Source organism: Lagenorhynchus albirostris, chromosome 9 (assembly GCF_949774975.1).
Source record: "Lagenorhynchus albirostris chromosome 9, mLagAlb1.1, whole genome shotgun sequence".
NCBI lineage: Eukaryota > Metazoa > Chordata > Mammalia > Artiodactyla > Delphinidae > Lagenorhynchus > Lagenorhynchus albirostris.
The window spans coordinates 52,334,659-52,362,527 of record NC_083103.1 but is presented as its reverse complement, the minus strand read 5'-3'; the positions used below and the strand labels follow the sequence as shown (position 1 = coordinate 52,362,527).

The 27,869-nt window shown below is 40.2% G+C and overlaps 1 protein-coding gene across 5 annotated transcripts in view; it reads left to right on the top strand.

Annotated features, from left to right (window-relative positions):
• XRRA1 (X-ray radiation resistance associated 1) overlaps positions 1–27,869 on the top strand; it is a 105,320-nt gene that overhangs the window by 46,042 nt on the left and 31,409 nt on the right. For 3 of the 5 annotated variants that reach the window (XM_060160020.1, XM_060160021.1, XM_060160022.1), the window contains 3 exons: positions 293–510; positions 23,411–23,451; positions 26,313–26,438. In XM_060160020.1, coding sequence (XP_060016003.1) covers positions 293–510; positions 23,411–23,451; positions 26,313–26,438 — 385 coding nt within the window. Of the gene's footprint in view, positions 1–292; positions 511–23,410; positions 23,452–26,312; positions 26,439–27,869 lie in introns of those variants that run through there. The other 2 variants (XM_060160023.1, XM_060160024.1) reach the window with 2 other exon arrangements.

Here is a 27,869-nt window from a genome sequence, read left to right as displayed (position 1 = left end):
CCCTGGAAAATTTACTTTGGATTCAAATACCATTTACTGAACACTACTTTGTGGCAGCATTTACATATTGTCTCATTTAATCTTCACAAGACCCTTGAAAGGTTAATAAATACTATCCCCATTTTAGAGATAGGGACATTGAGGCCCAGAGAGGGTAAGTCACTGGCTCAAGGTCACCCAAGGGGAGTAACTGTCGAAGCCTGATTCCATGTTCTTTCCCTAAAGTTGCTTGGTAAATGTCCCTGAGGTATCATTACTGCTGTGATTCTGTATTCACTTTCCTTAATTGAAGACTGAAGAAGTTAAGCCTGGACCAAAACAAGATTTTCCGGATCCCGTACCTACAGCAGGTTCAGCTCCGAGATGGGTCTGGAGACTGGGTTGGAGGCAGGGGGAGTCCCAGGAAAGAGCCCCAATCTATGCTGCAGCCCAAGTCGTGGATATTTGAGGCCTCGGATGACCAACTGGATTATACTGTACTGCCCATGAAAAAGGATGTTGACCGGACAGGTTAGTGATACCACTTGTTGCAGATGCTAGACCCATGGTGTGATAAGCTTCCAAGAGTTTATTCTGAGAGTCTGTGGCTCCCTGGGGAGCTGCTGCTTTTCAACTGCTGAACCAGGGGAGATCGCAGTCCTACATGAACTATTTGTATAACTTCCTAACTGGTTCTGTCAGTCAAGATGCTTTTACAACCCAGTTACAAGTGGATTTTTTCCTTTTTATCTCAAATAACGAGAAACTGAGAAGTAAGGCTTTCCAGAGATGGTTAATTCTGGGGTGCATTGATATTCTCAAGGGGCTCAGGCTCTTTCCATCCTCTCCTCTCCATCCTTGGCCTGCTTGCTTGTCCTTCTTGCTTGTTCTTTTAGGTTGGTTCCCACTGAGGTCCCAAGGTTGCTACCACAGTCCCAAGAATCACATCCAGATGGCAACATTTGGAGGCAGAAAATGAAAGAACCGTTACCTTTATTATAAACCAAAATCCCTTTAATGCATGAGTGTATTTGTGGATTACATATTCTGCTCCACTGATCTAATTAATTCTCTATTACTGTGCCAATACCACACTGTTTTTCCTTAACATTTATTTTAAATTGAGGAATAATTTACATAGAGTAAAATACAGAAATCTTGTGCAGAGCTTGAGTTTTTACATATATATACTCTTTTAACTATCACCCATATTACAATATAGAACGTTTTCAACATCCCATGTGGTAACCTCCCAATCAGTATCTCCTCTAAGAATAACCACTGTTCTGACTTCTGTCAACACAGATGAGTTTCGCCTGATTTGAAATTCATGTATCACTCAACGTTAAATCTGTGGGATTCATTCATGTTGTTGCCTATGTCAGTGGTTCACTCTTTTTTTTTCTCTTATTTATTCCATTTATACCACAATTTATTTACACTTTTTACTGTTGATAGACATTTTGGTTATTTCTATTTGGGAGCTATTATGGATAAAGCTGCTGTGAACATTTTTTTACACATCTTTTGGTGGACATAAGCACTTGCTTCTGTTGGGTATATACCCAGGAGTGGAATTGCTGAGCCTCACAGTGTAAAATTTGTTTAGCATTAGTGGATACTGCCAAATACTTTTCCAGTGGGGTTGTAGCAATTGTCAATCCCATATTAATGTAAGAGATTTCCAGTTATTCCATATCCTCACAAATACTTATTACCATCAGTCTTTTTCATTTTACTGGTTTTGGTAGATAGGTAGTGATATCTCATTGTGGTTTTGATTTGCATTTCTCAAGTGACTAATGATGTTGAGTACCTTTTTATATGTTTATTGGTCACTTTGATATCCTCTTTTGGAAGTGCTTATTCGCCTCTTGGCTGTATTTAAATTGGATTGTGTATCCTTTTTGTTGTTGTTGTTGATTTGAGTCCTTTATGTATCCTGGATACAAGTTCCTGGTAGATCCATATATCACAAAAATCTTTTCTCAGTCTGTGACTTGCTTTTTCATATTACTGGTGAATTTTGGTGAACAGAAGTTCTTAATTTTAATGAAATCCAATTCATCAATCTTTATAGTTAGTGCTTTCTATTTCCTGATCAAGACTTTTTTGCATGTCTCAAGTCATGAAGATATTTTTCTATATTTCCTTCTAGAAGCTTGATTATTTTAGTTTTTACATTTGGTCTATGATCTATCTAGAATTAATTTTTGTATATAGTGTGAGGTAGAGTCAAAGTTAACTCTTTTATATGGATATCTGATTGACCCAGCACCATTTGTTGAAAAGACTATAATTTTCCCCACTGAGTTGTTGGGGAGGCATTGTGGTAAGGCGGTGACAGTGTATGTATCTAAAGGACTGTAGCTTTGTAACAAGTTTTGACAACTGATGGTGAAATTCTACAGCTGTGATGTTATTCTTCAAAATTGCTACAGGTATTGTAAGACCTTTGCATACAAACAGTATGCAAATTCTATGCAAATTTTAGAATCAGCTTATCAACTTCCAAACAAAATCCTGCTAGGATTTTGATTGGAATTGCATTGAACCTACAGACCAATTTGGAGAGAATTGCCTCATTAAAATAATATATCCTACCATTTTTTAGATCTTTTAAAATTCTTCTCAACAATGCTTTGTAGGCTTCAATGGCAAGGTTATGCGTATCTTTCATTAGATTTATTCCTAGGTATTTGGTCTTCTTTATGCTATCATCAATGGTATTGCTTTTTTATATTTCATTTCCAATATTGAACATGTATCCAGTAACCTTTCTAAATTCACTTATCACTTTTAGTCATTTGCAGGTTCTTTCGGATTACCTATGTTCACGATCGTGACGTTTACAGATAATGACCATTTCATTTATTCTCTACCAATCTTATGCCTCTTATGCCTTTTTATTTCTTTATTTCACTGGCTAAGACTTCTAGTACGATGTTGAGAGAAGTGGTGATAGTGGACATCCTTGTGTTGTTCCCAACCTCAGGGGGAAACTGTTCAGTATTTCAAAATTATGAGTTAGCTGTAGATATTTTTATGAATGCCTTTTATCAGATTAAAGAAATTTCTTTGTTTTCCTAGTTTGCTGACAGTTTTTATTATGCATGGGTATTGAATTTTGTCAAATGCTTTTTCTGCATCTATTGAGAATCATGTGATTTTTCTTTAATCTATTAATATGGTTCATTACATTGATTTCTTTTTTAAGTTCAGTTAATATCTGTCACCATACCTAGTTACAAAAAAATTTTTTTCATGTAATGAGAACTTTCAAGATCCACTCTCCTAGCTACTTTCAAATACACAATACAGTATTGTTAACTATAGTCACCGCGCTATATTCATTACATTCCCATATATAACTGGGAGTTTGTACCTTTTCACCCCCTTCACCCATTTCGCCCACCCCCCACCCCCTGCCTCAGGCAGCCACTAGTCTGTTCTTTATATCCATGAGCTCAATTTTTTTGTTTTGGTTTGGGTTGGTTTTTGTGTTTTTCTTTAGATTCCACATTTAAGAGAGATCATATGGTATTTATCTTTTTCTGTCTGGCTTATTTCACTTTACATAATGCCTTCAGGGCCTAACCATGTTGTTGCAAATGGCAAGGTATCATTCTTTTTTATGGCTGAATAATTTACATATGTGTGTGTGTGTACATATATATAAAATCACATTTTCCTTATCCATTCGTCCATCGATGGACACTTAGGTTGTTTCTGTGTCTTGGCTATTGTAAATGATGCTGCAGTGAACATAAGGGTGCATTTTATTTTCTTTGGGTAAGTACCCAGAAGTGGAACTTCTGGATCATATTGTAGTTCTGTTTTCAGTTTTTTTGATGAACCTCCATACTGCTTTCCATAATAGCTGCACCAATTTACATTCCCACCAACAGTGAACAACAGTTCCCTTTTCTCCACATCCTCGCCAACACTTGTTATTTCTTTTCTTTTTGATAACAGCCATTCTGACAGGTGTGAGGTAATATCTCATTGTGGTTTTGATTTGCTTCTCCTTGATGATTAGTGATGTTGAGCATATTTTCATGTACCTGTAGGCCATTTGTATGTCTTCTTTGGAAAGATGTCTATTCATATCCTCTTGATTCTTTGTTTTTTTGCTATTGAGTTTTCTGAGTTTTTTTAAAAATATATTTTTGGATAGTAACCCCTTGTCCAGATATAGAATTTAAAAATATGTTCTCCCATTCAGTAGGTTGTCTTTTCATTTTGTTGATGGTTCCCTTTGCTGTGCAAAAGCTTTTTAGTTTGATATAATCCCACCTGTTTATTTTATATCAATTTTTGAATGTTGAACCAGACTTGCATTCCCAGGATAAACCCCACTTGGTCATGATTTAACTTGCTGATTGATATTTTGTCAAGGATTTTAAAATCTATGTTCAGGAGATATGTGGGTATATTATTTTCTTTTGTTATAATGTTCTTGTCAGGATTTACAGTCAGAGTTATGTTTGCCTCATAAAATGCATTTGGAGAAATATTCACTGTTTTTCTGTTGCTTGGGAAAGTTTGTATAAGATTGAGATTATATCTTCCTTAAATTTTGGAAGAATTCACCATGAAGCCGTCTGAGCCCGGGTTTTCCTTTGTGGGAAGAGGTTGGAATTATTAAAATTCAGAAGCTTGGAAGAGAAGCCCTTTAGAGCTTGGCTGCTGGTGTCTCTGAGCTCAGAGGGGCCTCGTGGAGCTGAGACCCCAAATCTCTGCAAGGAGGAGACTGACTGGCTGGTGCTGATATCCCTGAAGCTGGTTTATAAAGGTTGGAAAACTGCAAACTGGATTCAGCTGCTGGGGAGAGACTTGCTGAAACTCTCATGAAGTGACATTACTCCAGCGACATTCATATCACAAGCAGTCGGGAAACCCATGGGAAGCAGACTGGTGGAAGCAAGCCTCTTCTTCCTCTTCCAGCTTTGCAGTCTTCCTCTAGCCCCAACCCCTATTGTCAGAGTCTAACAGGAAAGCAACTGGCAAAGCAGAAGAATGGTTTTCAGAACCCCAGCTCCAACACCCCAAAGCAGAATAGAGAAGGGTGGGTTTGGCAGTAAAAAATAATAGCTTAATAATTGGCACAATTATGTTATTCAGATTTTCCCCAAGATTATTTTTGTGTCTACTTGGTTCGTTAACTTTGGAAACAGGTATATTAAAGTCTCTTACCACTATTGTGGGTTTGTCAGTATCTCCTATGTTTCTGGCACTTTTTATTATTAAATTGGTTCAGTTCCATTATGAGGATCATGACTATTACCTAGTACATTGTATCTTTTAATCACTGTAAAATACTCCACCTTATCTTAATACTTTTGGCCTCAGCCTGGGCCTCCATTTTGTTTGATATGAACACTTATTTTGTAATATCTTAAAAACAATATAACCCTCCTATTTTCCCCAATATGGGTCTTTTTTTAATAGAAGAATTTAACTCACATTGTGATTATTGATGTTTTGATTTATTTCTATCAGTAGTGTATATTTTCTTTTTTAAATGTTTAATATATTTTTTTTTCCTTTTTTAAGTTAAAATATAGTTGATTTACAATATTGTATTAGTTTCAGGTGTACATCAGAGTGATTCAGTTATACATATATATGTATATATCTATATTCTTTTTCCTGATTCTTTTCCATTTTAGTTTATTACAAGATAGTGAAAATAGTTCCCTGCACTATACAGTAAATCCTTGTTGTTTATCTACTTTATATATAGTGGTATGCATCTGTTAATCCCATACTCCCAATTATGCCTCTCCCTTCTTCCCCTTTGGTAACCATGAGTTTGTTTTCTATATCTTTGAGTCTGTTTCTGTTTTGTAATTAAGTCCATTTATACTATTTTTTAGGTTCCACATATAAGTGATATCATATATTTGTCTTTCTCTGTCTGACTTACTTCACTTAGTATAATCTGTAGGTCCGTGTGTGTTACTGCAAATGGCATTATTTCCTTCTTTTTTTATGGCTGAGTAGTATTCTATTTGTGTATCACATCTTCTTTATCCATTCATCTGTTTATGGACACTTAGGTTGCTTCCATGTCATGGCTATTGTAAATAGTGCTTCTATGAACATTGAGGGTGCATGTTTCACTTTGAATTAGAGTTTTCATCTTTTTTGAATATATGCCCAAGAGCGGGATTGCTGTATCATATGGTAACTCCATTTTTAGTTTTTTAAGGAACCTCCATACTGTTTTCCATAGTGGCTGCACCAATTTACATTCCTACCAACAGTGTACAAGGGTTCCCTTTTCTCCACACCTGCTCCAGCATTTATTATTTGTAGACTTTTAGATGATGGCCCTTCTGATTGGTGTGAGGTGATACCTCATTGTAGTTTTGATTTGCATTTCTCTAATAATTAGCAATGTTGAACATCTTTTCATGTGCCTGTTGGCCACCTGTATGTCTTCAATGGAGAATGTCTATTTACGCCTTCTGCCCATTTTTTTGATTGGGTTGTTTATTTTTTGTTATTGAGTTGGGTGAGCTGTTTGTACATTGTGGATATTAACCCATTGTCAGTTGCATCATTTGCAAGTATTTTCTCCCATTCTGTAGGTTGTCTTTTTGTTTTGTTTTATGGTTTCCTTTGCTGTGCAAAAGCTTGCAGTTTGATTAGGTCCCATTTGTTTATTTTTGCTTTTATTTCTATTGCCTTGGAAGACTGACCTAAGAAAACCTTGCTATGATTTATGTCAGAGAATGTTTTGCCTATGTTCTCTTCTAGGAGTTTTATGGTGTCATGTCTTATATTTAAGTCTTTAAGTCATTTTAAGTTTATTTTTGTGTATAGTGTGAGGGAGTGTTCTAACTTCATTGCTTTACATGTAGCTGTCCAGCTTTCCCAACACCATTTGCCAAAGAGACTTTCTTTTCTCTATTGTATGTTCTTGCCTCCTTTGTCAAAGATTAATTGACCATAGGTGTGTGGGTTTATTTCTGGGCTCTCTATTCTGTTCCATTGATTTATATGTCTGTTTTTGTGCCATACCATGCTGTTTTGATTACTATAGCTTTGTAGTATTGTCTGAAGTCTGGGAGCCTTATTCCTCCAACTTTGTTCTTTTTTCCTCAGGATTGCTGTGGCAACTTTGGTCTTTTATGGTTCTATATAAATTTTAAGATTATTTGTTCTAGTTCTGTAAAATATGTCATGGGTAATTTGATAGGGATCGCATTAAACTGTAGATTGCTTTGGATAGTATGGCCATTTTAACAACATTCATTCTTCCCATCCAAGAGCATGGTATATCTTTCCATTTCTTTAAATCATCTTCATTTCCTTTAACAATGTTTTATAGTTCTCAGCATATAAGTCTTTCACCTCCTTGGTCATGTTTATTCCTAAGTATTTTACTCTTTGTGATGTGATTTTAAAAGGGATCTTTTTTACTTTCTCTTTCTGATATCTCACTGTTAGTGTAAAGAATTGCAACTGATTTCTGTATGTTAATCTTGTATCCTGCTACTTTGCTGAATTCATTTATCAGTTCTAGTAGTTTTTGTGTGGAGTCTTTAGGGTTTTCTATGTGTAGTATAGTGTCATCTGCATATAATGACAAGTTTACCTCTTCCCTTCCAGTTTATTTATTTTTAATATTTATTTTTTTTATTTTGGCTGTGCTGGGTCTTAGTTGTGGCACGTGGGATCTTTTTTTCTTTTTTTTTTTTAGTTTCAGCATGCAGACTTCTTAGTTGTGGCATGCAGACTCTTAGTTGTGGCATGCATGCGGGATCTAGTTCCCTGACCAGGGATCAAACCTGGGCCCCCTGCATTGGGAGCGTGGAGTCTTATCCACTGGACCACCGGGGAAGTCCCTCCCTTCCCATTTAGATACTTTTTCTTTCTTTTTCTTATCTGATTGCTGTGGCTAGGACTTCTAATACTGTGTTGAATAGAAGTGGTGAGAGTGGGCATCCTTGTCTTATTCGAGATTTTAGCTGGAAGGCTTCCAGCTTTTCACAGTTGAGTATTATGTTGGCTATAGGTTTGTTATAAATAGCTTTTATTAATTCGAGATACGTTCTCTCTATACCCACTTTTGGTGAGAGTTTTTATCATGAATGGATGCTGAATTTTATCAAATGCTTTTTCTGCATCTATTGAAATGACTGTGTGGTTATTGTCATTTCTTTTGTTGATGTGGTGTATCACATTGAGTTGTGTATGTTGAACCATCCTTGAAACCCTGGGATGAATCCAACTTGATTGTGGTGTGTGATCTTTTTTATGTGTGGTTGGATTCTGTTTGCTAATATTTTGTTGAGGATTTTAGCATCTGTATTCATCAGAGATATTGGCCTGTAATTTTCTTTTTTGGTAGTGTCTTTGTCTGGTTTTGGTATAAGAATGATGGTGGCTTCAAAGAATGACTTTAGGAGTGTTCCCTTTTCTTCAGTCTTTTGGAAGAGTTTGAGAAGGATAGGTATAAGTTCTTCTTTGTATCTTTGGTAGGATTCCCTAGTGAAGCCATCCAGTCCTAAACATTTGTTTGTAGGGAGTTTTTGTTTTTGTTATTTTTTTTAAATTACAGATTCTGTTTCACTTCTAGTGATCAGTCTGTTTAGATTGTTTCTTTTTGATTCAGTTTTGGTAGGCTGTATGTTTCTAGAAGTTTGTCCATTTCTTTTAAGTTGTCCATTTTGTTGGCATATATGTGTTCATAATACCTTCTTATGAAATTCATATTTCTGTGGAATTGGTTGTTATTTCTGCTCTTTCATTTCTTATTTTGTTTATTTGGGTCCACTCTTCTTGGTGAGCCTGGCCGCAGGTTTGTCGATTTTGTTTGTCCTTTCAAAAAAAACAGCTCTTGGTTTTATTGATATTTTTTCTATTCCTTTTTTATTTTATTTATTTCCTCTCTGATCTTTGTTATTTTCTTTCTTCTGCTGACTTTAGGTTTTGTTTGTTTTTTTCTAATTCTTTTAGGTTGTAGGTTAGGTTGTCTATTTGGGATTTTTCTTGGGTTTTTTTTTTAATTGGAGTATATTTGCTTTATAATGGTGAGTTAGTTTCTGCTTTACAACAAAATGAATCAATTATACGTATACATATGTTCCCATATCTCTTCCCTCTTGCGTCTCCCTCCCTCCCACCCTCCCTATCCCACCCCTCCAGGCGGTCACAAAGCACCGAGCTGATCTCCCTGTGCTATGCGGCTGCTTCCCACTAGCTATCTATTTTACGTTTGGTAGTATATATATGACCATGACTCTCTCTCGCTTTGTCACAGCTCACCCTTTCCCCTCCCCATATCCTCAAGTCCGTTCTCTAGTAGGGCTGTGTCTTTATTCCTGTCTTACTCCTAGGTTCTTCATGAAATTTTTTTTTCTTAAATTCCATCTATATGTGTTAGCATACAGTATTTGTCTTTCTCTTTCTGACTTATTTCACTCTGTATGACAGACTCTAGGTCTATCCACCTCAGTACAAATAGCTCAATTTTGTTTCTTTTTATGGCTGAGTAATATTCCATTGTATATATGTGCCACATCTTCTTTATCCATTCATCTGATGATGGACACTTAGGTTGTTTCCATCTCCGGGCTATTGTAAATAGAGCTGCAATGAACATTTTGGTACATGACTCTTTTTGAATTATGGTTTTCTCAGGGTATATGCCCAGTAGTGGGATTGCTGGGTCATATGGTGGTTCTATTTGTAGTTTTTTAAGGAACCTCCATACTGTTCTCCATAGTGGCGGTACCAATTCACATTCCCACCAGCAGTGCAAGAGTGTTCCCTTTTCTCCACACCCTCTCCAACATTTATTGTTTCTAGATATTTTGATGATGACCATTCTGACTGGTGTGAGATGATATCTCATTGTAGTTTTGATTTGCATTTCTCTAATGATTAATGATGTTGAGCATTCCTTCATGTGTTTGTTGGCAGTCTATATATCTTCTTTGGAGAAATGTCTATTTAGGTCTTCTGCCCATTTTTGGATTGGGTTGGTTTTTTTTTGTTATTGAGCTGCATGAGCTGCTTGTAAATTTTGGAAATTAATCCTTTGTCAGTTGCTTCATTTGCAAATATTTTCTCCCATTCTGAGGGTTGTCTTTTGGTCTTGTTTATGGTTTCCTTTGCTGTGCAAAAGCTTTGAAGTTTCATTAGGTCCCATTTGTTTATTTTTATTTCCATTTCTCTAGGAGGTGGGTCAAACAGGATCTTGCTGTGATTTATGTCATAGAGTGTTCTCCCTATGTTTTCCTCTAAGAGTTTGATAGTTTCTGGCCTTACATTTAGGTCTTTAATCCATTTTGAGCTTATTTTTGTGTATGGTGTTAGGGAGTGATCTAATCTCATACTTTTACATGTGGCTGTCCAGTTTTCCCAGCACCACTTATTGAAGAGGCTGTCCTTTCTCCACTGTACATTCCTGCCTCCTTTATCAAAGATAAGGTGACCATATGTGCGTGGGTTTATGTCTGGGCTTTCTATCCTGTTCCATTGATCTATCTTTCTGTTTTTGTGCCAGTACCATACTGTTTTGATTACTGTAGCTTTGTAGTATAGTCTGAAGTCAGGGCCCTGATTCCTCCAGCTCTGTTTTTCATTCTCAAGATTGCTTTGGCTGTTCAGGGTCTTTTGTGTTTCCATACAAATTGTGAAAGTTTTTGTTGTAGTTTGTGAAAAATGCCAGTGGTAGTTTGATAGGGATTGCATGGAATCTGTAGATTGCTTTGGGTAGTAGAGTCATTTTCACAATGTTGATTCTTCCAATCCAAGAGCATGGTATATCTCTCCATCTATTTGTATCATCTTTAATTTCTTTCATCAGTGTCTTATAATTTTCTGCATACAGGTCTTTTGTCTCGTTAGGTAGGTTTATTCCTAGATATTTAATTCTTTTTGTTGCAGTGGTAAATGGGAGTGTTTTCTTGATTTCACTTTCAGATTTTTCATCATTAGTGTGTAGGAATGCCAGAGATTTTGTGCATTAATTTTGTATCCTGCAACTTTACCAAATTCACTGATTAACTGTAGTAGTTTTCTGGTAGCATCTTTAGGATTCTCTATGTATAGTATCATGTCTTCTGCAAACAGTGACAGCTTTACTTCTTCTTTTCTGATTTGGATTCCTTTTAATTCCTTTTCTTCTCTGATTGCTGTAGGTAAAACATCCAAAACTATGTTGAACAAGAGTGGTGACAGTGGGCAACCTTGTCTTGTTCCTGATCTTAGTGGAAATGCTTTCAGTTTTTCACCATTGAGGACGATGTTGCCTGTGGGTTTGTCGTATATGGCCTTTATTATGTTGAGGAAAGTTCCCTCTATGCCTACTTTCTGCAGGGTTTTTATCATAAATCAGTGTTGAATTTTGTCAAAAGCTTTCTCTGCATCTATTGGGATTATCATATGGTTTTTCTCCTTCAATTTGTTAATATGGTATATCACGTTGATTGATTTGCGTATATTGAAGAATCCTTGCATTCCTGGAATAAACCCCACTTGATCATAGTGTATGATCCTTTTAATGTGCTGTTGGATTCTGTTTGCTAGTATTTTGTTGAGGATTTTTGCATCTATGTTCATCAGTGATATTGGCCTGTAGTTTTCTTTCTTTGTGACATCCTTGTCTGGTTTTGATATTAGGGTGATGGTGGCCTCGTAGAATGAGTTTGGGAGTGTTCCTCCCTCTGCTATATTTTGGAAGAGTTTGAGAAGGATAGGTGTTAGCTCTTCTCTAAATGTTTGATAGAATTCGCCTGTGAAGCCATCTGGTCCTGGGCTTATGTTTGTTGGAAGATTTTTAATCACAGTTTCAATTTCAGTGCTTGTGATTGGTCTGTTCATATTTTCTATTTCTTCCTGATTCAGTCTTGGCAGGTTGTGCCTTTCTAAGAACTTTTCCATTTCTTCCAAATGGTTGTCCATTTTATTGGCATAGAGTTGCTTGTAGTAATCTCTCATGATCTTTTGTATTTCTGCAGTGTCAGTTGTTACTTTCCTTTTTCATTTCTAATTCTATTGATTTGAATCTTCTCCCTTTTTTTCTTGATGAGTCTGGCTAATGGTTTATCAATTTTATTTATCTTCTCAAAGCACCAGCATTTAGTTTTATTGATCTTGCTATCGTTTCCTTCATTTCTTTTTCATTTATTTCTGATCTGATTTTTATGATTTCTTTCCTTCTGCTAACTTTGGTTTTTTTTTGTTCTTCTTTCTCTAATTGCTTTAGGTGCAAGGTTAGGTTCTTTATTCGAGATGTGTCCTGTTTCTTAAGGTAGGCTTATATTGCTATAAACTTCCCTCTTAGAATTGCTTTTGCTGCATCCCATAGATTATGGGTCATCGTGTCTCCATTGTCATTTGTTTCTAGGTATTTTTAAATTTCCTCTTTGATTTCTTCAGTGATCTCTTGATCATTTAGTAGTGTATTGTTTAGCCTCCATGTGTTTGTATTTTTTACAGATCTTTTCCTGTAATTGATATCTAGTCTCAAAGCGTTGTGGTCGTAAAGGATACTTGATACAATTTCAATTTTCTTAAATTTACCAAGTCTTGATTTGTGACCCAAGATATGATCTATCCTGGAGAATGTTCCATGAGCACTTGAGAAAAATGTGTATTCTGTTGTTTTTGGATGGAATGTCCTATAAATATCAATTAAGTCCATCTTGTTTAATGTATCATTTAAAGCTTGTGTTTCCTTATTTATTTTCATTTTGGATGATCTGTCCATTGGTGAAAATGGGGTGTTAAAGTCCCCTACTATGAATGTGTTACTGTCGATTTCCCCTTTTATGGCTGTTAGTACTTGCCTTATGTATTGAGGTGCTCCTATGTTGGGTGCATAAATATTTACAATTGTTATATCTTCTTCTTGGATCGATCCCTTGATCATTATGTAATGTCCTTCTTTGTCTCTTCTAATAGTCTTTATTTTAAAGTCTATTTTGTCTGATATGAGAATTGCTACTCCACCTTTCTTTTGGTTTCCATTTGCCTGGAATATCTTTTTCCATCCCCTTACTTTCAGTCTGTATGTGTCTCTAGGTCTGAAATGGGTCTCTTGTAGACAGCAAATATATGGGTCTTGTTTTTGTATCCATTCAGCCAATCTGTGTCTTTTGGTGGGAGCATTTAGTCCATTTACATTTAAGGTAATTATCGATATGTATGTTCCTATTGCCATTTTCTAAATTGTTTTGGGTTCGTTATTGTAGGTCTTTTCCTTCTCTTGTGTTTCTTGCCTAGAGAAGTTCCTTTAGCATTTGTTGTAAAGCTGGTTTGGTGGTGCTGAACTCTCTCAGCTTTTGCTTGTCTGTAAAGGTTTTAATTTCTCCATCAAATCTGAATGAGATCCTTGCTGGGTAGAGTCATCTTGGTTGCAGGTTTTTCTCCTTCATCACTTTCAATATGTCCTGCCACTCCCTTCTGGCTTGCAGAGTTTCTGCTGAAAGATCAGCTGTTAACCTTATGGGGATTCCCTTGTGTGTTATTTGTTGTTTTTCCCTTGCTGCTTTTAATATGCTTTCTTTGTATTTAATTTTTGACAGTTTGATTAATATGTGTCTTGGCGTATTTCTCCTTGGATTTATTCTGTATGGGACTCTCTGTGCTTCCTGGACTTGATTAACTATTTCCTTTCCCATATTAGGGAAGTTTTCAACTATAATCTCTTCAAATATTTTCTCAGTCCCTTTCTTTTTCTCTTCTTCTGGAACCCCTATAATTCGAATGTTGATGCATTTAATGTTGTCCCAGAGGTCTCTGAGACTGTCCTCAGTTCTTTTCATTCTTTTTTCTTTATTCTGCTCTGCAGTAGTTATTTCCACTATTGTATCTTCCAGGTCACTTATCCGTTCTTCTGCCTCAGTTATTCTGCTATTGATCCCATCTAGAGTCTTTTTCATTTCATTTATTGTGGTGTTCATCATTGTTTGTTTCATCTTTAGTTTTTCTAGGTCCTTGTTAAATGCTTCTTGCCTTTTGTCTATTCTATTTCCAAGATTTTGGATCTTCTTTACTATCATTTTCTGAATTCTTTTTCAGGCAGATTGCCTATTTCCTCTTCATTTGTTAGGTGTGGTGGGTTTTTATCTTGCTCCTTCATCTGCAGTGTGTTTTTCTGTCTTCTCATTTTGCTTATGTTACTGTGTTTGGGGTCTCATTTTTGCAGGCTGCAGGTTCGTAGTTCCCGTTGTTTTTGGTGTCTGTCCCCAGTGGCTAAGGTTGGTTCAGTGGGTTGTGTAGGCTTCCTGGTGGAGGGGACTAGTGCCTGTGTTCTTGTGGATGAAGCTGGATCTTGTCTTTCAGGTGGGCAGGTCCACGTCTGGTGGTGTGTTTTGGGGTGTCTGTGGACTTATTATGATTTTAGGCAGCCTCTCTGCTAATGGGTGGGGATGTGTCCCTGTCTTGCTAGTTGTTTGGCATAGGTTGTCCAGCACTGTAGCTTGCTGGTTGTTGAGTGAAGCTGGTTGCTGGTGTTGAGATGGAGATCTCTGGGAGCTTTTCGCCGTTTGATATTATGTGGAGCTGGGAGGTCTCTTGTGGACCAGTGTCCTGAAGTTGGCTCTCCCACCTCAGAGGCACAGCACTGACTCCTGGCCGCAACACCAAGAGCCTTTCATTCACACAGCTCCTTAATTTGGGATGATTCGTTGTGTATTCATGTATTCCACAGATGCAGGGTACATCAAGTTGATTGTGGAGCTTTAATCCGCTGCTTCTGAGGCTGCTGGGAGAGATTTCCGTTTCTCTTCTTTGTTCTCACAGCTCCCAGGGGCTCAGCTTTGGATTTGGCCCCGCCTCTGTGTGTAGGTCGCTGGAGGGCCTCTGTTCTTCGCTCAGAGAGGACCGGGTTAAAGGAGCTGCTGATTCAGGGGCTCTGGCTCACTCAGGCCGGGGGTAGGGAGGGGCACGGAGTGTGGGGCGAGCCTGCGGCGGCAGAGGCCAGCGTGACCTTGCACCAGCCTGAGGCTCACCGTGCGTTCCTCTGGGGAAGTTGTCCCTGGATCACGGGACCCTGGCAGTGGTGGGCTGCACAGGCTCCCTGGAAGGGGGGTTGTGGATAGTGACCTGTGCTCGCCCACAGGCTTCTTGTTGGCGGCAGCAGCAGCGTTAGCGTCTCATGCCTGTCTCTGGGGTCCGCGCTTTTAGCCGTGGCTCGCACCCGACTCTGGAGCTCTTTTAAGCAGCGTTCTTAATCCCCTCTCCTCGTGCACCAGTTAACCAAGAGGGAAGAAAAAGTCTCTTGCCTCTTTGGCAGGTCCAGACTTTTCCCCGGACTCCCTCCCCCCTAGCCGTGGCACACTAACCCCCTGCAGGCTGTGTTCTCTCCGCCAACCCCAGTCCTCTCCCTGCGCTCTGACCCGAAGCCCGAGCCTCAGCTCCCAGCCCCTCCCGCCCCGGCAGGGGAGCAGACAAGCCTCTTGGACTGGGGTGGGGAGTGCTGGTCGGCACCAATCCTCTATGTGGGAATCTCCCCGCTTTGCCCCCCGCACCCCTGTTGCTGTGCTGTCCTCCGCATCTCCGAAGCTTTTCCCCTCCGCCACCTGCAGTCTCTGCCCGCGAAGGGGCTTCCTAGTGTGTGGAAACCTTTCCTCCTTCACAGCTCCCTCCCACTGGTGCAGGTCCCGTCCCTATCCTTTTGTCTCTGTTTATTCATTTTTCTTTTTCCCTACCCAGGTACGTGGGGGGTTTCTTCCCTTTTGGGAGGTCTGAGGTCTTCTGCCAGTGTTCAGTAGGTGTTCTGTAGGAGTTGTTCCACGTGTAGATGTATTTCTGGTGTATCTGTGGGGAGGAAGGTGATCTCCGCTTCTTACTCTTCCGCCATCTTTCTTCTTGTTTTTTTTTGAGGAAGGCCTGTATTGCTATGAACTTTCCTCTAAACTGCTTTGATGCATCCCGTGGATTTTGTATGGTTGTGTTTTCATTGTCGTTTATCTTGAGATATTTTTGATTTCCTCTTTGATTTTACTGTCAGCCCATTGGTTTTTTAATAGCATGTTGTTCAGTTTCCGTGTAATTGCTTTTTTCTCATTTTTCTTTCTGTGGTTGATTTCTAGTTTCGTGCTGTTGTGGTCAGAAAGGATGCTTGAAATAATTTGTATTCTCTTACATTTGTTGATGCTTGTTTCGTGAACTAGTATGTGATTTATCCTGGAGAATGTTCCCTGTGCACTTGAAAAGAATGTGTATTCCGGTTTTTTTGGATGTAGTGTCCTGTAGATATCAATGAAATCTAACTGTCCTATTGTGTCATTTAGGATCTCTGTTGCCTTATTGATTTTCTGTCTGGAAGATCTGTCCATTGATGTCAGTGGGGTGTTAAAGTCTCCTACTATTATTGTACTACCATCAATTTCTCCCTTTATGTCTGTTAGTATTTGTTTTATGTATTTAGGTGCTCCTATTTTGGGTGCATATATGTTAACAAGTGTAATATCCTCTTCTTGTATTGATCCTTTTATCATGATATAGCATCCTTTGTCTTTTTTTGTGGCCTTAGTTTTAAAGTCTGTTTTGTCTCATATGAGTATTGCTACCCCTGCTTTCATGTCATTGCATGAAATATCTTTTTCCATCCCCTCACTTTCCATCTGTATGTGTCTTTCACCCTAAAGTGGGTCTCCTGTAGGCAGCATATTGTAGGTTCTTGTTTTATTATCCAATCTGCCACTCTATGTCTTTTGATTGGAGCATTTAGTCCATTGACATTTAAAGTAATTATTGATAAGTATGTATTTACTGCCATTTAAAATCTTATTTTCCAGTCAGTTTTGTATTTCTTCTTTGTTCCTTTCTTCTTCTTTTTGTTTTCCTTTTGTAGTTTGATGACTTTCTTTTGTATTATGCTTGAGTCCCTTTCTTTTTAGCTTTTGTGAATCTATTGTATGTTTTCATTTGTGGTTACCCTGGTTTTCAAGTATGTTAATCCATATCTACTTGCTTTAGACTGGTGGTCATATAAGCTCAAACACATTCTAAAAGATCTAGATTTTCTTACTCCCCTCCCCAACATTTCATGATTTTGATGTCCTATTTTACATCTTCATGTTTAGCCTTTTGCTGTTCACTGTAGTTATAATTGCTTTCATATAATTTGGTTGTTTTTTTTTAATCTATATACTGGCTTATTTAAGTGATCTTCAGTCCTTTTATATATTTACCTTTTCTATTGTGATTTTCCCTTTCCTATATGTTCTTGCTTCTTTTCTGTTTAGAGAAGATCTTTCAATATTTCTTTTAAGATATGTTTAGTATTGCTGTATTCTTCTAGTTTTTGCTTATCTGAGAAATTTTTTATTTATTCTTCTACTCTAAGTGATAATCTTGCTGGGTAGTGTATCCTAGGTTACAGGTTTTTCCCTTTCAGTACTTTGAATATATCTTGCCACTCCCTTTTGGCCTGCAAAGTTTCTGTAGAGAAATTAGCTGATGGCCTTGTGGGGTTTCCCTTGTAACTGACTTTGTTTTTCTTTTGCTGCCTTTAGAATCTTCTCTTTAACTTTAAATTTTGCCATTTTAATTATGGTATGTCTTGGAGTAGGTCTGTTGGGGTTCATCTTGTTTGGGACCCTCTGTGCTTCCTATACCTGGATATCTGTTTCCTTCTTTAGGTTTGGGAAGTTTTCAGCCATAATTTCTTCAAATACATTTTAAATCTCCTTTCTCTTTCTTCTTCTGAGATTCCTATTATGCATATATTGGCATGCTTTATATTATCTCATAGATCTCATATGTTGCTTTCATTTTTTTTTCTGTTGTCTTTCTGTCTGCTGTTCTGATTGGGTGGATTGCTGTTACTCTACCTTCCAGATCACTTATTTGTTCTATTGCATTATTTGACCTGCTATTCATCGCCTTTAACTCAGTTTTCATCTCAGCAATTGAGTTATCTAATTTTGATTGGCTCCTCTTTATAGTTTCTTGTTCCCTGTTACAGTGATCCACATTTCTATTCATAGCCCTTCTTAATTCCTTCAGGATTTTTATTACCTCCTTTTTGAACTCAGGGTCTGGTAGACTGCAGAGGTCTGTTTCATTGTTTTCTTTCAGGGGATTTCTCTTGTTCTTTTAATTGGGAATAATTCCTCTGCTTTTTCATTTTTCTTGTATATCTCAGACTTTATGAATTTAGGAGAAACAGTTATCTACTGTGGTCTTGAAGGGCTGTTTTCGTGTGGGAGCCTCCCTGTGTAGCCTGCTTGTGTCCAATATTTTTGGTACGAGGGCTGTGTTTAGTATGGATGCCTGCCACATCTTTCCTAAGGGTCTGCTGGCCTTTGTCCCCATGATAGAGGGGGTGCGTTTGGTGTTGTGGTGACCAGAGCCTGCACTGGATATTAGGCGGGGCCTCCTCTTTGCTCTTTGGTTGTCTCAGCCCTGTTGGGGGCAGGGTCTGCTCCCCAGCTGTTGGAGTAGAAGCCCCCAGATCCGGTTCTAAGCTGTGGTGTGAGGTAAGTGGGACTGGAGTGCTCCTACTGGGAAAAGAGCCACTGAGTGTTCTTCCCTAGGAGCTGTCTGCCAGAACGTGTGATTCTATGATGCCACCCGCCACCCTGTGTGAGTGCCCACAAAGATCACTGTTGCTGGCATTGTCCTGGGTGGTCGCCTCTGCTTAGGAGCTCCGGTGTTCAGCTCAGAGGTCCCTTAGGCATTCATGTGCCCTCACAAAGCCGCTGGCGCATAAACCTGCAGGAGCTGTGTCCCCTAAGCCCACAGATAGTCAGTTCAGATGGCCCTTAGGCCTGTGTGTCCTGGCCCCCAAACCCGCCAGTGAGAACCCACCAGAGCTGCATCCCAGGCGCCAGCAGTGGGATTGCCGGTAATCAGCTCAGACATCCCTCAGGCGTGCATCTGCCCATGGGCCCACCAAGTGCACAGAACCTGCAGCAACCAGAGCCACACCTGCTGTGAGCACGCTGACAATAAGTCTGCTGTGGTGGACCCATTCCCCTCCTTTCCCGTGTTGACAGTGGGGCTCCTCTGCTGGACTCACGTTCTGTCCTGCATGTGCCCCCAGTTGTGGGCTGGGCCATGCTCCAGGTGCTTCGGGCTGTCTCCGCACAGGCAAACGTAGTCCTTTCCTGGGGTCTGTTCTCTGAAGCCCAAGTTTCAGCACCCAATACACACACCAGCAGGCGCGTGTCTCGGGCTGGGAAATGCAGCAGCGTGGCCAGGACCATCTGTGCTGGTCAGTCTCTACACTGTGGGGCTGCAGGCCAGCTCCCACACTCTCCTCTCGGGGCTCTGAATCTCCTTGTCTGTCCTGGCAGACCTCCCAACTGGTGAAGGAGGTTCCCAGGGTAAGGGAAGCTTTCCTCTTTCACAGCTCCCTCCCAACTGGTGAAGGAGGTTCCCAGGGTAAGGGAAGCTTTCCTCTTTCACAGCTCCCTCCCAAGCGTGCAGGTCCCATCCCAATTCCTCTTCTTCTCCCTTTTCCTTTGCTCCTGCCTGGCTACATGGGGATCTTTCTTGCAGCTTTGGTTGTATGAGATCTTCTGCCAGCTTTTAGTAGGTATTCTGTGAGAACTGTTGTGGGAGCAGGTGAGCTCCATGTCCCTCTGCTCCACCATCTTGATGTCCTTCTCCATATGTTTTCTATTTACCATGTTTTTTTCCTTCTTTTGTGCCTCCTGTGAGCACTGAATGAGTTTTCTTTTAATTCTACTTTTTCCCTAGTTGTTTAAAGTTGTACATCTCATTTCCATTTCAGTAGTTACCCTAGACCTTTTAATCCACATATTTAAACTCACCTTTGTCTATCAATACCTAGAATCAACCAAATTCAAGTGTTATTCTTTAATAAGAAAAAAATCTTAATATATGTTTACCTACTCCACCCTACCCCATCACTTCCCATAAAGTAATAAACACTAATAATGATTTGAGTGGTTTTAATTTTTTTTAATTACACATCAGCAGTTACACTGAAAGATTGAACTCTTAGTTTTACTTACTTCCGTACTCACCACAGCTGCTCATATCTCAGATTTTCCTCCTTCTTACATTCCCTTTTGTGTGTCTGTGTATAACTTAGGAGCAGAGAGTTGATTTAATAATAAAACTCAGGGTATTCCCTGGTGGTGCAGTGGTTGAGAGCCCACCTGCTGATGCAGGGGACACGGGTTTGTGCCCCGGTCCGGGAAGATCCCACATGCTACAGAGCGGCTGGGCCCGTGAGCCATGGCCGCTGAGCCTGCACATCCGGAGCCTGTGCTTCGCAATGGGAGAGGCCACAACAGTGAGAGGCCCGTGTACCACAAAAAATAATAATAATAATAAAATTCAGGTTATTAGCACTTTAACCATTAGTCTTTATAAAGCTCCTCTTGCCCTATTTTATTTTTTCTCCTTCATTCTTAATCCCTACCCCCATTTCCTATTTTCATGTAAGTATCTGGTTTTTTTGCTAGATATATTTTCCTGGATATATGGATGTATCTTGTAAAGTATATATTATTTTGTGTGTAATGTGTTTTTAGTTTATATAATGGTAATATGCTGTTGAACTCATTCTGTTACTTAAGTTTTTTCACTCAGCGCTGTTTTTAAGATTGTTCTTATTGCTGTATGCCCATCCAGTTCTTTCCTTTTATCTAATGCATAATATTCCACACTATGCTCTAACCACACTTTAATTCATCTATTCCCTTGCTAATGGACACCTAGGTCGCCTACCTTGTGTATGTTTCTTGCATATACCTCTGTGCCAGAGTTTTTCTGGAATATTTACCTAGGAGTGGTTTTGTTGGATCACAGAATATATATATATAAGTAGTTTAAATAAGGGCCACCTGGTGGTTCTTCAAAATGGTGGCTCTAGTGTACACTCACACCAGTAGTACATCAGGGTTTCTGTTTCCTTACAACCTTGCCTGCACTTGATATTCCCCAACTTTTTAATTGTTCTAAGTTTTGTTATTTTGTAGGTATAAAGTGATATTTCATTGTTTTAAATTCCATTTTTCTAAATATTTTTGATGTTAAGTATTTCTTCATTTACTTAGCCATTTGGTTTTCAACTTTTATGAATTGCTATTTCATATCCCTTGATAGTTTTAATATTTTCAATTTCTTCTTTTATTCTGTCATCACCTGTCTGTTTACTTCATCTGTAATGGTAGAGATGACATTTTGAAGAGAAGTTCTTAATTTTGATTTACCTAAATGTATTAGTTTGCTAAGACTGCCGTAACAGAATACCATAGGCTGTTTGTTTTAAACAACAGATATTTATTTTCTCATGGTTCTGGAGTCTAGAAGTCCAAGATCAAGGTGTTGTCAGATTTGGTTTCTTTTGAGGGCTTTCTTCTTGGCTTATAGAAGGCTACCTTCTAGCTGTATCCTCATTTGGTCCTCCCTCTGTCTGAATTGTTTATGTCCTAATCTACTCTTCTTACAAGGAGACCTTTCATATTGAATTAGGGCTATCCTAATGACCTTATTAACCTTAATTACCTCTTTAAAGGCACTGTTTCCAAATACAACCACATTCTGTGGTACTAGGGGTTAGGACTTCAACATATGAATTGGCGATGGGGGGTGGGGGTTGGTGGGGAATGACACAGTTCAGTCCATCGCACCAGATCTATACAATTTTATCTTATGGTTTATGCCTTGGGTTCTTGTTTGAGAAGTATCTCCCTTTCTCATAGTCACAAAGATAGTTTCCTATTCTGTATTTCTTTTCATTTTGCTGTTTGAATGATTCTTTCAAAGAGGGTTTGCATAGAGTAGATTTTTCTCAGCCCATAAAATATCCAAAATTACCTTTATTTTGTTATCATACTTGAATGCTAGTTTGCTGAATAGAGAGCTCTAGCCTTAAAATAATTTTTACTGAAAACTTTGAAGATATTACTCCATTGCCTTCTAAATCCATTGCTGCCAATGAGAAGTCTGACACTAATCTGATTCCCATCCCTTTGTAGGAAACCTATTTTTGCTCCCTGGAATCTCTTAAGATTTCCATTTTTTCCTTTGGAAATTTGAGTAAGATACATCTGGGTGTGCAGTTCTTTTTTGTTTATCCTGTTAGATACTTTGTATTCTTTCCAAGATGGTTTCTGTCATCTTGGAAAAATTTTCTTATCCCCTTTCCATTCTCCATTTTATGAATTAGCTCTTCAAGTGGGTCTTTTCTTCTGTACAACACATTTATTAAATCTTTTATTTGATTATCATACTTTAAAATTACAAAATTATTAATAGTTTCTCTTGCATAATGACTGATTTTGTTCTAGAATGAAATAGCCTTTTGAATTCCTTAGAGGACACTAATTATTTAAAGTTTTATTCTTTTGGTTAAATTTTGTTTGTTTCATATGCTAGTTCTTCTTTTATATTTCATAACTTTCTTTCATATTGTTAATTTTCCTCAGACATTAGGAAGTGCTTGATTGTGCATCTTTCTCTTGAACAGTCTCCAGTCTGAAACTTAGAATGCACGTTCTGGTTTCTGGAGTTGCTTCCTGTAATTTTGGGGAGGGCCAGGACATGAGTTTGGATAGAGTGCACCTCAGTTCATCTTTCTAGATATGGGGGCTCTCTATCTGCCCAGAAGATCACTGCTTAGCACCTACACTTGTGACCACGGCCCATCTCTCAGCTAACTCCTACTTTGTTCCTTGCACAAACCTTTCCCAAATTCCTTTCAGACCCTTGTCATAGGAGTTGTTTATGCTGTGTGATGTTCCACCCATACTATTGCTTATTTCATTTAAATGTAACCTTCTCTGCCTAATATCATTAACATGTGGAAGGGATCCCATTAGTCAGGGCAAAGGTGAGTGGTCCCTGCACAGGATCCAGTCCCAGCAGATGCTTTGCCTTATTAGGTTGAACTGAGCTCTTTATTGACTCATCTTAGTCTGATGATCCCAAGAATGAAATCACTCTGCAGCCTCCTCCTTAGTTACTTATCTTTCCTGAATTCACTGTCTTAACACACTCTATTTATACTAATATAACAAATAGTATTTTCAAATCCTCTGACAGACTATCTTTTATATATATTTTTCTCTTCTAAGACAGTTGGTTTGCCTTCTGACCAATACTGACTGCCCAACAGTTCTGAGGCTCGAAAGAGCTTGCATGTTGCAAAGTCAGGAAGAAGGTCAGTGTGGCTGAAATATAGTGAGTGAGGGGCAGGGTAGCATGAGATAAGATTAGAGAAGTAGGCAGGGGCCAGATCAGGCAGGACCTCAAAAGCCTGGCCAAGGGGTTTGAATTTTTTTCTAAGCGCAAAGGGCTTATTACCTGACACATGTCACAGCTGTTCCTCTTCCCAGTTAGCACTGAAGCTCAGGGCCAATGAGTACTCCCTCTAGGAGGTACCCTGCTGCATACAATGGGTGGTAGACCCAGACCCTGGCCTCTCCGGGGGTCAGTTAGTGCTCTCACCAACCTTCATTCTGTTTCTCTTCTGTTTCAGAGGTTGTGTTCTCATCTTATCCTGGATTTTCAACCTCAGAGGTAGGAACTGCCTACTTTATATTTGCATCCTTGAGTCAAAACATTAATTTTAATAAACAAAAATAGGTTAATGGAGCCATGAGAGGCATTTACATATATAACACTGAGGAGGCCCATTCACTGATCCGACCATGTTCCAGGCACTAAGCTGGCCTATGGAGATGCAGCAGCGGACTCAACAGACAGGTCCCAGACCTCACACTGCCCACAGACTAGCTTCCATTGGTCTCAGATGCTGTTCAGTAGTAATGGTTGCTACCTCACGTGATCAAGCTGGCATTGAAGTGAGGCTGCCACCAGGATGAAGCCCAATAGCTTCCTAACAAGAGACCCTGCCCGAAAGCTGGAGTGAAAAAGAAAAACAAAAAAACCCCAAAGCTAGAGTGATCCTGGCTAAACACACCACCATCCGGGGTCTAATCCTTGGTGTCACAGGCTTGGCATCTTTTGTTGTCTTTTCATCCTGGACTTCTTTACAGCATGGTGGCATCAGGGTTCCAAGAGAGCAAGGCTCTGAAATTCAAACAATGGCATTTTCTGTTGGTCAAAGAAAGTCATAAGGCCAGTATATTCCTGCAGTACAATTCTGATGCTAGTTACCTGGAATTAGCATGCGTCCCACAAGTTAAGGGCACAGTCCCCAATAAGACTGCCCTCACTTCAGACACTAGCTGCAAGTTTGGGGGTCCCCAGGCTACTTGACCTACTGGCAATAAATTCTAAAGTTCCAGTGACCCCCTCGGGTTCAATAATTTGCTAGAACGACTCATAGATAGAACTCAGGAGAGCACTATACTTACAATCACAGTTTGACTATAAAGGATACAAATCAGGACGAGCCAAATAAAAAGACACATAATGAGGGCTGGGAGGGTTCGAAACACAGAGCCTCTTTGCCCTCTTACTGTGGAATGAGAGTATGTCACCCTCCCAGCACATCTGATGTGTTCACCAACCAGGAAGCTCACTTGAGTCTCAGTGTTCAGAGCTTTCATTGGAGTTTCATTACATAGCCACAATTGATCGAACCATTGGCCACATGATTGAACTCAGTTTCTAGCCCCTCTCCCTTCCCCAGAGGTCAGGCTGGCTCAAACTCCAATCCTCTGATCACACGGTTGTCTTTATAGTATGGCCAGCTGCCATCCTAAGTCATCTCATTAGCGTGAACTCCGGTATGATCCAAGGGTCATGCATAACAAAGACATTCCTATCACTCAGGAGATTCCAAGGGTTTTAGAAGGTCAGTGCCAAGAACCCAAGACAAAGACCAGACAAATTCTTTATTATACAGCAGCCAGTCTAGTTTCAAGGGATTAAGAGATACAGACTCCACATCTGAATGGGAGGAGCAGCAAGGTCACACAAGCGCATGCATAGGGATAGAGGGGCTTGTGGCCACAGAATTAGGTTGCTTAGTGCTCAGATCCCAACTGTGTGGCATCTGAGAATGTAGAGAGTGAGTTGAATGGTTGAAACATTTAGCAGCCTCTCTATCACTGTCAGATACATCCCACTCTAAGACAGGGCCCTTTCTGTCCCCGGCAGAGCCAGTCATGCCCTCAGATCAGGACATTCCGGCCCCCTGGACAGGGCTAGGTAACCCCCAAGCCTGTCTGGCTTTTTCTTCTCTGTGCTCCAGTCTGATTTGCCCACTTTGGCTCACACAGCCTCGCTCCGGGTAGGGAATTGCACAGTTGAGGAGATACCTTACCAGACCACCACCACATTCCACTCAGCCTCTTGGAGATTGCATTCGGATTTCCTTGAGAGGAGAGTTCCCAAGCACCGCCACTGGTTTTTGTTTTACTGTCACCCATGGCTTATCCATCTCACTTGTGGCTGTACAAGTTGGACCCCAGGAGAGGACAAAAATACTTGGCCAATAGTAGGTGTTCCAGGGACTTCCCCAGCGGTCCAGTTGTTAAGATTCTGCCTTCCAGCACAGGAGGCGTGGGTTCGATCCCTGGTCAGGGAGCTAAGATCCCACATGCCATGGGGTGTGGCCAAAAACTTAATAAATAAATAAAAAGGAATTGCTGTAAAAAAAAAAAAAAGTAGGTGCTCCACAAATGGTCATTAAATGAGCAAAGGAAATTTAAGTGACTTGCTCGAGATTACACAGCAATTAATGGAGCTTAGATGAATCTAGTTCATCTGAACCCAGTCATTAGCCCAGCATCTACCCTGGTTAGATGGTTAATCCAGCGACTTCCACTTTCTACTTGATCAAACATGATCAAACCCTAAGGCAGGCTGAGGTGTGCTGAGAGACCATGACTGACGCTGCAAGTGAGCCAGATGCACTGGCCACACCCAGGCCCCACAGCCTGCCGGAAATTGTCCAGGACTTAGCTGTCGTTTTATCTCGGAACTAAGAGCCTCCACTGTAGGATGTGGACTAGCCCATCAGAGCAGGTGTTCAAGGCTCAGGTCACTCCTGCTCTGTCTCCTCACTAGGAAAAGTCCCCTTAACAATGCAAGCCCTGCCCTTTCACCTTCTGGAGAAATTTTAACCCAACCGTATAGAGGGGCAAGTTCAGGATAAGCCACTATAGGGCAGAAAGTGAGAGGTGAGAGCAAAGAGCCTCAGCAGTGGTGCACTGCTGTATTGTACTTTGGCTTCAGAGAACTTGAAACTGGAACTTTGCGTACCAGAGAACTAGCTCACCATGTGACATAGGAAACTTGGAACCAGAACTCTGGGCCCTTGATGACATCGCCCCTTATGACCCTGGATGTCTCTTTTGACCCAGCCTCTCTAGAATGGTCATTCTATCCACCACACTCCCTAGGAAGGGTCTGTTGGCCCACTTCTTATCACCAGGGCACTTTGACTTTGACTTTCTTTTCCTTCTAAGACAACCAAGGTATGTGCGCTTCCTCCCATATTCGAGATTCTTCCCGTGAAGTCACTGAAAGCGAGGAACCAGACGCTGGCCATGCCCTTCCCAGAGCTGAGGTACCTTAGCCTGGCCTACAACAAGGTGACTCTCTGCTTCTCTACCTCTTTCCTCAGGGGCACAGACGGGAGGGTGGGGTGTGAGCTGCTCTGGCCTGAAAGCTAACCCGCCCGTTCCCTTCATCAACAGTATGCAGGCTCAGGAATTCTCAGGGTGGGGGGAAGCAGAGGGCATGCAGGCCAAGGCAGGAGTCCATCCATTCAGTCACAGATATTGATGTAACACTTAACATGTGCCAGGCTCTGTGCCAGGCACTGGGGATACAGGTGTGCAAAGAAAGATTCAGCCTCTGAATCTGAAGACTGATACTGGACAAATAATCACAATATAAGACTGCTCAGTGTCATGAAGACATTCACAGTGCTATGAAGTATGTGACAGGGCAGGGGGTCTTACCTAATATTTGGGATCAGGGAAGGTTCTCTGCAGAGTGGTGTTTAAGCTGAGATGGGAATCAGTGAGTTTATTGAGGTGAAGACTGAGGGTAGAGTGAAGTGAGAAATGTTCTAGCCTAAGGGAGCAGCAGATGTAAAGTCCATGGGACAGATTTAACATGTGTTTCCTTAACATGTTTTTGTTTTTTAATTAATTTATTTATTTATGGCTGTGTTGGGTCGTCGTTGCTGCACACGGGCTTTCTTTTAGTTGCGGCAAGTGGGGGCTACTCTTCGTTGCGGTGGGTGGACTTCTCTTGTTGAGCATGCGCTCTAGGTGCACAGGCTTTGGTAGTTGTGGCGCATGGGCTCAGTAGTTGTGGCTCGCGGGCTTAGCTGCTCCACGGCATGTGGAATCTTCCTGGACCAGGGCTCAAACCCGTGTCCCCTGCATTGGCAGGCGGATTCTTAACCACTGTGCCACCAGGGAAGCCCCCCCTTAACATGTTTTATGTTAACATATTTTTCCAACAGCTATGTCCTATAAAACTTCCAGTAAACCCCACTAATTGAGCCCTACTCAGGTGTGAAATGCAGGCAACTTTTAAGGTACTCTGCTTACATTCCTTCTGAGGCAAGTGGTTAGTACAGCCAACCTTCCTGGGTGTTTTCTTCTAAGAGTTATAATTTTAGCTGTAACATTTAGGTCTTTGATCCTTTTTTTTTTTTTTTTTTTTTTTTTGCGGTACGCGGGCCTCTCACTGCTGTGGCCTTTCCCGCTGCAGAGCACAGGCTCCAGATGCACAGGCCCAGTGGCCATGGCTCACGGACCCAGCCGCTCCACGGCATGTGGGATCCTCCCGGACCGGAGCATGAACCCACGTCCCCTGCATCAGCAGGCGGACTCCCAACCACTGCGCCACCAGGGAAGCCCAGGTCTTTGATCCATTTTGAGTTAAACTTTATATATGGTGCGAGATAGGGGTCCGGCTTCATTCTTTTGTATGTGGATATGCAGTTTTCTCAAAACCATTTATTTTTTTAAATAAATTTATTTATTTATATTTGGCTGCATTGGATC